The following is a 14651-nucleotide window of genomic DNA, read 5'->3' as shown; positions in this document are numbered from 1 at the left end:
TTCTCGATACAGTGCAGCATCCTGACAGTATCAATGGGATCAGGAGACTCCAGTCCTCTTTGCAGGGAGGTGAGAATGTCTCTTTTGAAACAGTAAGGTGCTTCCATTGCTCCTGTTCTGGAGCGATGTCCTTGGTGATGCCTCTCCATCTGACCTGTTCTTTGTGTGGCTTTGGTATTACTGTGTTGACCTGGTATTGTTAGTGTGTTTTAGGAAGTATATTCCCTTGTCTGCGAATGCTCTCTGGCTTCACTTGTCAGTCTGTTTGGTCTCTGCTGAGGCATTCTGGGTGTTTCTGGTATAGTTTGGTCAAGTTTGTTTTCCTATGCTCTGTGTGGGCCTATCATGGGTAGGCAGGTGGCAGATCTTTTCCCACAGTGTTTTTGCTTGAGGAATGGTGTGTGCATGTGTGAAAGAGAGTCTCTGTAAATGACATGCTACGTGTGTGAAATATTGTGTGAGCAGGAGTGTGGGGAAGTGCTGAATAATTGAACAGTTTGTATGACGTGCATTCAGTGGGCATGTTCAGACCAGGTTTATTAGACATGTGTCAGATATGGATATCCTGTAGCAGTGGTGATATAGACCCCTAAAAATATGAAGTTATACTTGAGATTTTGAATCATATGAAAAAAAACCCAGGTTATAATTGATCCCATACAAATGTCATTATATTACAGAAGGGCACACATATGAAAGAATCACATCTACTTCATTCTTTATAATAATTCTCCCGGGATGTATATGGTGAAGAAGGTAATGTGCTATTGTCATCTCCCAGGCATCAACAAATACCACGTTGATGCCTGTGAACATCTTCCTCATCACTGAATCAAACTGATAAGCGTACCAGTCACTGGCAGAGTTAATGATGTGTGGGGGCTGTTCCTGGACATTGGCTGTCTTTATTACAATCAGTATATCCGGGCTCCTGTCGAGTAACTGTAGAATTGATCTCCTGATATTCTGTATTCTCCGAATATAGACTTCGACAGGAAAAGGGGTGAAATGGGCCGTTAAGGTAATGGCTATAACTGTGTTTCCTCCTCCTCTAATTTCATCCAGTACATTTGAAGCATAACGCAGGTGTTTTGGAAAGGTGCGGAATTGGATGGGAAGACCATGAGGGTGAAATTCTACCACAATGTTGTTCTCCACGTTCACTGCAAGATGAGGACCAATCTTGATAGGATTACCAAGATCCAATGTTTTCAGACCTAAAACACAAAAAGCAGAATTTCTTGACATTCTAAGCCACAATGTTGCTGATGCTCATGGTTTCTGGAAGTGGAGGGCTCTCAGCTGCAGACAGCAGATCTCAGATTGTGCACACTTTCCAGACTGCTATTCTAATAAATGAGTTGCTGACATAAAGTGTGCACTGGTATCATGCAGCAAACACAGAGGAGCTGAGAAATGAGTCGATACCTCCTCTAGTTCTTTTAGAAGGTGATCAAACAGGTGGATGAGGGCAAAGCCATTGATGTGGTGTATATGGATTTCAGAACAGCGTTTGATAAGGTTCTCCACAGTAAGCTATTGCAGAAAATGAAGGTGTGGGATTGAGGGTGATTTAGCAGTTTGGATCAGAAATTAGCTAGCTGAAAGAAGGCAGGGTGGTGATGGTTGGAAAATGTTCATCCTGGAGTTCAGTTACTAGTGGTGTTCCGCAAGGATCTATTTTAGGGCCACCGTTCTTTGTCATTTTTATAAGTGACCTGGATGAGGGTGTAGAAGGATGAGTTAGTAAATTTGCGGATTAAACTACAGTCAGTGGCGTTACAGAGGGACATAAATATGTTCCAGAGCTGGGCTGAGAGGTGGCAAGTGGCATTTAATGTGGAAAAGTGTGAGGTGATTAACTTTGGAAAGACTAACAGGAATACAGAGTACTGGGCTAATGGTAAGATTCTTGGTAGTTTGGATGAGCCAAGAGATCTCGGTGTGCACGTACATATATCCCTGAAAGTTGCCATCCAGGTTGAGAGGGTTGTTAAGAAGGTGTATGGTGTGTTAGCTTTTCTTGGTGGAGAGATTGAGTTTCAGGGTCATGATGTCATGTTGCAGCTGTACAAAACTCTGGTGAGACCACATTTGGAGTATGTGTACAGTTCTGGTTGCAGCATTATAAGAAAGATGTGAAAGCATTGGAAAGGATGCAGAGGAGATTTACCAGGATGTTGCTGGTATGAAGGGACAATCTTATGCGGAAAGGCTAAGGAACTTGAGGCTGTTTTCATTAGACAGAAGAAGGTTGAGAGGTGACTTAATTGAGTCTTAAAAGATGATCAGAGCATTAGATAGGGTGAACATTAAGAGCCTTTTCCCTCAGATGGTGATGGCTAGCACAAGGAAACATAGCTTTAAATTGAGAGGTGATCAATATAGGACAGATGTCAGAGGTAGGTTCTTCACTCAGTGGGAAGGGTGAAGAATGCCCTGCCTGCAACTGTAGTAGACTCATCAACTTTTAAGGACATTTAAAATGGTCATTTGATAAATATATGGATGATAATGGAATAATGTAGGTTAGATGGGCTTCAAATTGATTTCACAGGTCGGCACAACATCGAGGGTCGAAGGGCTGCAGTGTTTATGTGTTCCATTTTCTATGTATCTTAGTTTGCTTTCAGCAACTGTATGACAATTTACATTTTCTCCCCTTTAAACTCATGAGCCATTCTCCAATGAAGAAACAGACTGCTCACCTGTTCCCAGTGTTCTGCTGACTTTACAGTAACAAGTTAACACAGTGTGAGTTTTTCTCATCTTCCCTATAAAGTAATTCTGATGGGAGTGAACAGCAATTTCAAATTAACTTTGCGGGGTCACGGAGTTTAGAATATCCTGGAGGACATCACTGTTCATTGAATGCCACCCAATAGAACTTATACAGAGTCAACTCAGTAAATTAATACATTACTGATTGCACAGCAGGAATTTCTACCTATTCTGGGCTATCATGTCGAACAAAAAACCCCGACATTTCTGCAAGCATCACTCTGCAGTTCCATCACAACATAATTCTTTTCTTAAGAGTCAGACCAGACTCAAAATGTTAACTCTATTTCTCTGCACAGGTTCTGACATACTTGCTGGCTTTCTCGAACAGTCTGTGTTTGCAGCAAAATGATTAACAAAGACTGGTTCAGATATTGACACATGATCCAGTCAGTGAGAGGACAGTAATCGATGAGGAATGGAGATAATGGCCTGACAGCTGCAGCAACACACACAAATGATAGAAATTAGTAACTTGAGCTCGGAGGGGAAGCAATTCACAAAGTGAGAAAGAGCAGGAATCAAGGTTAAGGTTATATTACTGCTGAAAAATGTGTTGCTGGTTAAAGCACAGCAGGTCAGGCAGCATCCAAGGAACAGGAAATTCGACGTTTCGGGCCAGAGCCCTTCATCAGGAATGAGGAGAGGGTGCCAGGCAGGCTAAGATAAAAGGTAGGGAGGAGGGACTTGGGGGAGGGGCGATGGAGAATGTGATAGGTGGAAGGAGGTCAAGGTGAGGGTGATAGGCCGGAGTGGGGTGGGGGCGGAGAGGTCAGGAAGAAGATTGCAGGTTAGGAGGGCGGTGCTGAGTTCAAGGGAATCGACTGAGACAAGGTGAGGGGAGGGGAAATGAGGAAACTGGAGAAATCTGAGTTCATCCCTTGTGGCTGGAGGGTTCCAGGCGGAAGATGAGGCGCTCTTCCTCCAGCCGTCGTGTTGTTATGTTCTGGCTATGGAGGAGTCCAAGGACCTGCATGTCCTCGGTGGAGTGGGAGGGAGAGTTAAAGTGTTGAGCCACGGGGTGGTGGGGTTGGTTGGTCCGGGCGTCCCAGAGGTGTTCCCTGAAGCGTTCCGCAAGTTGGCGGCCCGTCTCTCCAATATAGAGGAGGCTACATCAGGTGCAGCAAATGCAATAGATGATGTGTGTGGAGGTGCAGGTGAATTTGTGGCAGATATGGAAGGATCCCTTGGGGCCTTGGAGAGAAGTAAAGGAGGAGGTGTGGGCGCAAGTTTTGCATTTCCTGCGGTTGCAGGGGAAGGTGCCGGGAGTGGAGGTTGGGTTGGTGGGGGGTGTGGACCTGATGAGGGAGTCACGAAGGGAGTGGTCTTTTTGGAACGCTGATAGGGGAGGGGAGGGAAATATATCCCTGGTGGTGGGGTCCGTTTGGAGTTGGCGGAAATGACGGCGGATGATACGCTGTATACGGAGGTTGGTGGGGTGGTAGGTGAGAACCAGTGGGGTTCTGTCTTGGTGGCGGTTGGAGGAGCGGGGCTCAAGGGCAGAGGAGCAGGAAGTGGAGGAGATGCGGTGGAGGGCATCGTCGATCACGTCTGGGGGAAATCTGCGGTCCTTGAAGAAGGAGGCCATCTGGGCTGTATGGTATTGGAACTGGTCCTCCTGGGAGCAGATGCGGCGGAGACGAAGTAATTGGGAATATGGGATGGAGTTTTTACAGGGGGCAGGGTGGGAGGAGGTGTAGTCGAGGTAGCTGTGGGAGTCAGTCGGTTTATAGTAGATGTCTGTGTTGAGTCGGTCGCCCGAGATAGAAATGGAAAGGTCTAGGAAGGGGTGGGAGGAGTCTGAGACAGTCCAGGTTAATTTGAGGTCGGGATGGAAGGTGTTGGTAAAGTTGATGAACTGTTCAACCTCCTCGTGGGAGCACGAGGCAGCCTCCTTCCACCTATCACATCCTGACCTCTCCACCCCCACCCCACTCCGGCCTATCACCCTCACCTTGACCTCCTTCCACCTATCACATCTCCCCTCCTCCACCTTGAGTCACCTCCCCAGTAGCTCATGTGTAATTGCTCTGTGACATCTGTCACCCAACGACACCCAGGGCAACCCCACTTTCTGCTTTTCTCCAGTTTGTCCACAGAAAGAGATTTCTGTTGTTCTGGGGTTGATCAAATGGCCGAAGCATTGACATTTTGGTATCAGTAAACAATTCTTTGGAGTTTGTTGTATTATCTGAGAAAGGCATGCAACCTTGAAGACAGCTAGGTGACATCACTGCACGTGAAGCTTGAGTGTAAAATGCCTCCATCTTACGCTTTGTGTATACAGTTGGTAGAGTAATCCAAGATGGAGGATGGGCAAAAATTGTAGCAGTAAGAGCTGCTCCTTTTTGAAGGTATTTTAGGTGTTGGAGGTGATTTCCTCAAATTCGAGGAACAGCAATTATTGTTTTATATGCTGTTGCATTATTTTGGAACTTTGAGGGAATAAAGATCAAAACAATGGCACTTTAAAACAGAGGAAGACAGACAAAGCAGTGACCACATGATCAGAGAAAGAAATCTACAATCCTGTCTGACACAGCAGTGAATCTGCACAACTACTGCCTTTGCTGTTTGAGTTCAAGTATCTCTGGGCATTGGAGTGCATCTAGGAAGAATTAACAAACAGCGTAGCACACAGCTGACCTTGGAGAAACCTGTGTGGGAGAGCTCACAGCATAGGAACAGGTTAGTGCATAGTTTTTAAGTGAAACCTTGCTGTAAATCTATGATTGTGAGTAGAGTGGGTTCTTTCTTGCTTATATTTTTTATCCAGATCTGTCGCTTGAATAAATTTTAAATTTATACACCATAAGTAATAAGATGGCTTGCACCAGTATTTTTTGAGAGCAATAAGACAATACTATCTTCTGCTCTGTAGATTGTGAAGGAGCAAAGATAGCCTTCAGTAGAGTTTTATGCTCTTCATATCAGATGTGGGAGTTTAGGGAGAGTTTCCATGTTATTGATGATTATGTCTGCAGGCAGTGTCCTTGGTTGCAAATCCTATCATATCACATGGATCTGTTGGAGCAGCAGTTAGAGGCAATAAGGAATTTACCGGAGCTGGGGTATGATGGAAGGCAGTTTTAGGAAGGGAGAAAAACTGCAGATTCAGTCAAGTATATGGGTTAACTCCAGGAAAGGTAGGAGAGGGAGATAGAAAATGCAGAAGTCTCATGTGGCTATTCCCATCTCAAACAAGTATGCTGTTTGGAAAATGTAGGGGGTGAAAGACTCTCAGGGGAAGGTAGCATGACCAACCAAGTTTCTGGTACAAAAAATGGCTCTAATGTAATGAGGGGTACATCAGGTTCCAAGTGATCGATTGTGATAGGGAACTCTCTAGTCAGAGGCATAGACAGATGTTTCTGTGACTGGCAGCAAAAAATCAGAATGGTGTATTGCCTCCCTGGAGCCAGGATCAAGGGTGTCTCAGAGAAGGTGCAGAATGTTCTCAAAAGGGAGAGGGACCAGCAGGAGGTCATTGTATACATTGAAACTAATGACATAGGAAGGGCAAAGGATGAGATTTTTAATGGAGAATATAGAAAGTTACGCAGGAATTTAAAAAGGAGGTCCTCCAGGAAAGTAATATCTGGATTAATCTCAGTATTACAAGCTAGTGAGGATAGCAGTTGGAGAATAGAGCTGATGAATGTGTGGCTGAGGAGCTGGCGCAGGGGAGAAGGGTTCACATTTTTGGATCATTGGAATCTCTTTGTGGGTAGAAGTGACTTGTACAAGGATGGATTGCACCTGAATTGGAAGGGGACCATGGGGATTAGCGAAAACTGCTTGGGAGGATTTAAACTAGTAAGGAGGGTAATAGTGAGAAAAGAGATCAAACTGAGACTGGTACAGTTGGGAAAAGGAGCAAATTAAATAGTCACAGCAGGCAGGGACAAAGCAGAGAACAAGGTAGGACTGATGAATTAAACTGCATTTATTTCAATGCAAGAGGTTTAAAAGTGAAGGCAGATGAATTCAGGGCATGGTTAGGAACATGGGACATCCTACTGATTATGGTGATGTTATTCAAGGATGGACAGGACGGGCAGCTTAATGTTTCAGGATACAAATGCCATAGAAAGGATACAAAGGGAGGCAAGAGAAGACATGGAGTGGCATCTTGATAAGGGATAATACCACAGCTGCACTTGGGGAGGATATTCCTGGGAATACTTCCAGGGAAGATATTTGAGTGGAACTGAGAACTAAGAAAGGGATGATCATGTCATGGGCATTGTATTATAGACCTTGCAACAGTCAGCGGGAAATTGAGAAACAAATTTGCAAGGAGACCTTAGTTGTCTCTACCAAAAATAGGGTGGTTAATAATAACTTTCCAAACATAGACGAGGACTGCCATAGTGTTTAGGGTTTAGATGGAGAGGACTTTGTTCAGTGTGTACAAGATAATTTTCTGATTCAGTATGTGGAGAAGGTGCAAAACGTGACCTACTCTTGGGAAATAAGGCAGGGCAGGTGACTGAGGTGTCAGTGTGGGAGCACTTTCGACCCAGCGATCATAATTCTGTTGGTTTTACAATAGTGGTGGAAAAGGATAGACCGGATCAAAAAGTTAAAGATCTAAATAGGAGGAAAGACAGTTAGGCAAAAACGTTCAAAAATTGATTTGAGGTGGAGGTTCAAAGGTAAAGGGACGGCTGAAAAATGGGAAGCCTTCGGAAGTGGGTTAACGAGAAATCAGAGACAGTACATTCCTTTTAAGACGAAAGGCAAAGCTGGTAGGTATAGGGAATGCTAAATGACTAGAGAAATTGAGGTTTTGGTTCAGAAAAAGAAGGAAGCATATCTCAGGTATAGACAGGGTAGATTTAGTGAATCCTGAGAAGAGTATGAAGGCAGTAGGAATATACTTAAGAGGGAAATCAGGAGGGACATGAGATAGCTTTGGCAAATAGGGTTAAGGAGAATGCAAAGGGATTCTACAAATACATTAAGGACAAAAGGATAACTTGGCACCTGCACCAAAAGGCTTCATAATCTTTATACTTACCTTTAGAAACTGGTCGTGGTTGGCAGAGATCAATCATCTCAGTCCAAGAACATCACTGCAGGTGTACCTCAGGGTAGTATGTCATAAGGTAGTAGGCCTGGCCAATATCAGACTTTCTCTCCATCCAAAGTCAGTTAATCATGATTACACTGTTCATGACTCCTCAGCCATTGACATTCAATGAGAACTGGACAATATCCAGACTCAGGCTGAAAATTAGCCAGTAACGTTCATGACACACATTTTCCAGGCAATGACCATATTCAATGGAAGTTTCTCATGGTCTTCATTTGGTCGGATCCTGAGCTACCCACAAAACCCAATAGTCAGCCAGAATGAACCCTCCTCACACTCTCTCACTGATAAGACCCACAGTTCTCCAATGTCTCTGCCACCTGCACCTCATTCCCTCCTCATTCTTCCCTTTGATCTTGGCACCTGTCACATTGTCTTTTCTCTCCATTTACTTCCCTGTAATCTGTGTTTACTGACCCCGAGAGTTTGTGTTTCACTGCAATTCTAGTTTCATTTTTAGTGAGAGCTGAAATAATAGTGGCTCATCTGTAATTATCTTCCTTATCCCTGCCTCCATTTTGGTGCCTCATGTCACATTCTCCAGTTCTCCAGCATGGCTTTCCTTTCTGGGGCATTTTGTGAAATTAAACTCCCTTGGGATTCTTCAATGAGAATATCAAATTTCATCATAAATTGATACAAACTTTTTTTATATTGCAAACTTACAACATGCGATTGCAATGTGAACTTTCAATATGGGTGAACAAAGTAAAAGAAAATCTAATCTTCTCTTCTACAACCATCACTCCCACTTCACATTTCTGGTATTGTTGGCTCTACTGCTCCTGATTCTGAATTTGTATGGCGTAATGGTATGTAGAATGGTATCATCAGTATGTCTTCAGGAAACTGATTATGTTCATCAAGGTTCAAGCTCATAGTATTTAAACATGGGATAGTTTGTCTCTCAGGACCAAGCGTTTCAATTGCCAAATACCATTTTAATTATTTTATATTCTGCCTCTTGAATCTAAGACTGAGGTTTCTCCCAGCTTGACTCCTGTGGGCATATATTTCCTTACTGCAGAGTGAGAGTGTTCCAGACCTCTGGCAATTCCCTCATTGACCACATGCTGAGCAGTGCCATTGATCTGACAAAGATAGTTTGTTTTTCAGTCTCCACTCCTTCAATTGCTTCCCCACTCTTGGCTGCTTTGAGACTCTAGGATGTCCTGTGCTCCAGATTGCACGTTTTTGTTGGGTCTTGTTATGACATATCAGTGATCCCCTCTCTTAGTTACACCAAACAATCAGAAAAGCTCACCTCGTTTCATAATCTGTTAAAATATGAGTGACAGAGAACTCCCCAATTCCACTATTTAAAGAAAATGGCATCGATTTATTTTTTTTAACCTCTAAAAGTGAACATGAAACAACAACTATTCACAACTCTAAGCACATCCCCACCTTTCTCTTAACAGTTATTACCTGCCTCCAACTCTACAACAATATGCTGTTCCAATAAGACTCTGATTAAAATTACACCAACTTAATTTCAAAACTACACAGTCAATGTCATCTTCTGTGACTTCAGTCTCCTGGCTGCTGAATTCCCTAGTTTTTCTTCGTTCTGTTCACTGTGAATACATTTCATATGAAAAGGTAACTTTGAGAGTTTTTCCTTATTTCATGGGTCTCTCTCAATGGCAGTTGCTCTTTCTCCAATTTTCAAATTGCCTGCATTTCTAGACTCCCAACATTGAATTATCTCATTAGTTTGATGTTGGCAAAACAAGGAATTCAAACTCAATTGGGTTTTAGTATCCTGGGGAATAATTTAAACTGATTAGTTAAATTTCAATTGTTGTCAAAACAGCAACCAACTCATATAATTTCATAGCCAAGCATTGCATGTTTTCCATTTTCCAATATACTCTGTGACTGCCATCTAGTCATATACACAGCTGCTTGTAATCTCTCAGCTCAGAACAACATTCACTCTCTCTTAAAGGTACAGTACATACTTTCAACTTCACAACACCAACCACTACAAGAAAAAGGATGGCTTGTTTTTTTTCCTAATTTCTACTCGCACTGCAATGAACTACATAGGTCATTAATCTAAGTTAATATACTCATATTAATTTCTATGCGTGTATATATATATATATATATATATGTATATAACATTGGAATCTGTCCAATCTACATAAACATTAAAATATTGCAAGGCGAGTACCAAACTCACTAATTCTTTTTCGATGGTAGAGTATTTTCTCGAGTGGGTGTTGAATTTCTTTGAAAAGTCGCCAATTGACCATTCAATTTCACATCTTCCTGGAGTAGTACAGGCCCAACTCTTATATCGTGAGCATCAATTGCAACTTTGAAGGATTTCAAAAAAAAATTAATGTTGCTAAAACTGGTGTGGTGATCAATACTGTTTTTACACATTCAAATGCCTCCTGGCATTGTTCCATCCACCAACATTTTGTGTTTTTCAGTGAATCTGTTAATGGTGGCACCATACTGCTGAAGTTTGGATAAACTCCTGGTTGAATCATCACTTAATCCCAAAAATGGAAGCAACTCCTTCTTCGAAGGAAATGGAGATTTCTCGATGGCCTTCGTCTTCACGTTCATTGGGGTCAACTTTCCATGACCAATGTTGTGTCCCAAGAACAAATCTCTGCCTTTGCGAATTCTGTTTTCTTTAAGTTTATTACCAGTTTTGTTTCTTGTAATCATTCAAAGGACTCTGCCAGCTGTCCCATGTGATCTTTCCATGGCTCGCTAAAGATCACTACATCATCCATATAAACAACACAATTGGTTTACCCGGCCACAACTCTGTTCATGAGTCTTTGGAATGTGGCTGGTGTGTTCTTCATTCCAAAGGGCATCACTTTGAATTGATATAGCCCATTTAGGGTTACAAATGCAGAAACTTCTTTCACTTTCTCTGACAAAGGTATCTGCCAATAACCACACAGTAAGTCCAACTTTGTGATGTAACGGCTTGACCAAATTTCTCAAAACAGTTCTCTAATCTTGGGATCAGATAAGAGTCTGATATCTTTATGATGTTAACCTTCCAATAGTCCACACAAAATGGTTGAATCCAACCAGGTTTAGGAACTGACATGATACGCAAACTCCACAACATCTGGATTTGATTCCTCACTCTGTGGGACAGTAACTAATACCTGTTTCTCCAGTTCCCTCTCTCTACTACAGTAAGGTTTCAACATAATCACATGACATTCTCAATAAAGTTTATTTCTATCCAGCAACTTTACCAGATAGTTTCCTTGGCTCAATTTGAAAGGAGCCACTAAACCTGGCTTTGAAGGGATCTCCTACCACTGACAACAATACTAATATGTTATCCCCATGGGTAAATTTCCAAATTTCAGAGTTTTTATCTGCCAATTGCTTCATTCTATATTGTTCCCTCTTCAGGTGCTATTTAAGCAACTCACCTACCCACTTTAATCTCTCCCTCACCTCTGCTACATAATCCAAGTGTGAGATCTCCGACTTCAGTCCTGTCAACTTCTGTTTAATTAATTTCAAAGGCCCTTTTACTTCAGGTCTGACTATTAACTCAAAGGGAGTAAACTAAGTAGATTCATTTGGGGCATCTCTAAGGGCAAACAATACGAATGGGATGCCTTAATCCCAATCATTCAGCTAAACCTGATGGTATGCTCTTAACATGGTCTTCAGGGTCTGATGCCACCTTTCCAAAGTTCCTTCGGATTCAGGATGGTACGTATATGATTTGAAGTGCTGTATATCTAAGCTATCCATGACTTTCTTAAACAGCCTACCAATAAAATTAGACCCTTGTCTGACTGAATCTCTCTGAGTAGCCCATACCATTTGAAGAAAGCGACTAACTCCGCTACAACTTTTTTTGCCTTAATACTCTGTAATAGAATTGCTTCCAGAAATCTGGTAGACACATCCACTATGGTAAGCAAGTACTAGTTTTAGGAAAACGACCTACACAATCACTCATAACCTGTTTGAAAGGTTCTTTGAATGTAGGAATTGGCAATGAAGGTGCTAGTTTTATTATTGCTTGTGGCTAACCTACCATTTGGCACATATGACATTTAACCATATCCATGTGCAGTTCAGTCCAATAGAAGTGCATTTGTACCTTAGCCTGAGACTTCTGTACACCTAGGTTACCTTCTATTGGTAATTCGTGTGGTACCCGCAACACTTCCTGTCCTCGTGTTACTAGCAACTCAGTCTGGTGCACATTCTGCCCATTTTTCCTCTGCACTAACCTGCTGTGGTCTCCATTTTTATCATGGGATTCTATCTTTAAGATAATAGCCCTCAGGAATATATTCTGACTCATTTTCTGAGTATGTGTCAATATATGTATTTGATTGTCTTACCTTTCTGTTGTAAGTCCATTACCCTTTCAGGCTAAACTCTGCTGCATGACCCTCTGCATGTTTAGGTTTTGCCTGCACTATTACGTCAGCTAATTGAACCTCAACTTCTTTGTAATTCTCTTTATTTTTTGCTCTTGCTGTGACTTTTGACAGTGGGATCTTGTTACTAAACATCTGGAAAACTTCCAGGGTATTTTTCTTTTAACTCCTCCGTTCCCAGGTCTTCCTGTGACTTCTCCACAACAAGAGGTGTCACTCCCATCTTGGATCCTGATAAGTAATTCCCAACAACAACTGTTTTCCTGAAACTGACACCCTGTCAATCACTCCCACTGTTACTTCCCCAGGCTAGATTTGGCTCTGCAACCCGATCTTACATCAGGAAATGCTAAATTTCTGCCCATCTACAGAGGACCCTTTGATTATCCGAATAATACCGGCTGGGAGAATTATGTTCAGATAATCGAGTGTTCGGAAAATTGAATGTTCGGGTAATCCAGTTTACCCGAGGATTGGGAACTTGAGATCTAGTTCGGATAATCTGAAGTTTGTATAATCAACATTCGGATAATCATGGTTCCTCTGTATTCCACAAATTATCACTCCCTCAGGTAACAGGTCAGAAAGAGTGCAAATACATCCATCTCTTAGTATTAGAGACTGATTAGATCCTGTATCTCTCTCAAAGCTTTAACTTCTTTCCTTTCTCCCCCTGTTCTTCCTGAGTAAACTTTACCCACAGAGGTGAAGTTTTATAGAGATCGGCCACTAAATCAATACCCAGCCCCTGCCCGGGCTGTGCACTCTCCTGCAGCTCCTCATCATTTCTTTGGGTTTCCTTTACTACTTTCACTAATCCTACTGGCTTAGCCTCTTTTACCACATCTTTTCCCACAGTGCCTTTCTTCAATGACCAGCACTGTGACTTTACTTGTCCCACCTTCTGGCAATGAACTAACCTTTTCCCAGTGCCCTTCTTAAACAATCGGCACTGTAATTTTATGTGTTCCACCCCATTACAGTGGAAACCTAGAACATAGAACAGTGCAGTGCAGGACAGGTCCTTCAGCACTTGATGTTGTGCCGGCCTTTTATTCTACTCTAAGGTCAGATTAACCTACATACCCTTTATTGTAATATTTTCCATGTGTCTCTCCAACAGTCACTTCAATGTCCCTAATGTATCTGACTCTACTACCACTATGTCAGTGCATTCCACACACCTACCACTCTCTGAGTAAAGAACCTACCTTTGACATCTCCCCTAAACCTTCCTCCAATTATCTTAAAATTATGTCCCCTTATGTAAGATACTTCCGCAATTGAAAAAAGTCTCTGGCTATCCACTCTATCTATGCCACTCAACATCTTTGTACATCTCCATCAAGTCACCTCTCATCCTTCTTCGCTCTCATGAGAAAGATCCTAGTTCCCTCAATCTTTCTTCATAAGACATGCCCCCTAGCCCAGGCAGGATCCTGGTAAATTTCCTTTGCATCCTCTCTAAAGCTTCCACATCTTTCGTATAATGAGGAGACCGGAACTCCAAATGTGATCTAACCAGGGATTTAGAGAGCTGTAGCATAACCTCACAGCTCTTAAACTCACTTCCCTGCTAATGAAAGCCAGCACACCATACTCCTTCTTAACAACCATATCAACTTGGGTGGCAACTTCGAAAGATCTATGGACATGGATCCTAAGATCTCTCTGTTTCTTCACACTGCCAAGAATCATGTCTTTAACCCTGAATTATACATTCAAATTTGACCTTCCAAAGTGAATCATTTCACACTTTTTCAGTCTAACTCCACCCGCCACTTATCAGCCCGGTTCTGCATCCTGTCAATGTGCCATTACAACCTACAACAGCCATCCACACTATCCACAACTCCATGAACCATCGTGTCATCGGCAAACTTGCTAACCCATCCTTGCACTTCCTCATCCTGGTCATTCATAAAAGTCACAAACAGCAGATGTCCCAGAACTAATTCCTGCAGAACACCATTGGTCACCGAGCACGAGGCTGAATATTTTCCATTTACCACCACTCCCTGTCTTCTATGGCCCAGTGAATTCTGTATCCAGACAGACAGGTTTCCCTGAATCCCATGCCTCCCTACTTTCTGAATGAGCCTACCATGGGGAACCTTGTTTAAATTCATGTACACCACATCCACCGTTCTACCTTCAATGTATTTTGCCACATCCTCAAAGAATTCAATAAGGTTTGTAAGGCATGCTCCTCACAAAGCCATGCTGATGATCTTTAATCAAACTATGGTTTTCCAAGTAATCATAAATGCTGTCTCTCAGAATCCTCTCCAGTACTTTGCCCACCATTGACTGTAAGATTGACTGATGTGTAATTCCCAAGATTATCCCTATTCCTCTTCTTAAACAAGGGAATACCA

At 42.4% G+C, this 14651-nt stretch overlaps 1 protein-coding gene across 1 annotated transcript in view; it reads right to left on the bottom strand.

Annotated features, from left to right (window-relative positions):
• The window catches only part of LOC132820608 (NXPE family member 3-like), a 91953-nt gene extending 81491 nt beyond the window's left edge, over positions 1 to 10462 (bottom strand). Inside the window, exons 1-2 of the mRNA XM_060832812.1 lie at positions 10282 to 10462; positions 796 to 1217 (exon numbers count right to left, since the gene is read on the bottom strand). Of these exons, the coding sequence (XP_060688795.1) occupies positions 796 to 1217; positions 10282 to 10462 (603 nt within the window). The remainder of the gene's footprint in view (positions 1 to 795; positions 1218 to 10281) is intronic.
• Between the last annotated feature and the right edge of the window lie 4189 nt (positions 10463 to 14651).

The sequence above is a fragment of the Hemiscyllium ocellatum genome, chromosome 12 (assembly GCF_020745735.1).
Source record: "Hemiscyllium ocellatum isolate sHemOce1 chromosome 12, sHemOce1.pat.X.cur, whole genome shotgun sequence".
Classification (NCBI taxonomy): Eukaryota; Metazoa; Chordata; class Chondrichthyes; order Orectolobiformes; family Hemiscylliidae; genus Hemiscyllium; species Hemiscyllium ocellatum.
The sequence above is the reverse complement of the archived record's forward strand: the minus strand, read 5'-3'. Positions and strand labels throughout refer to the sequence as shown.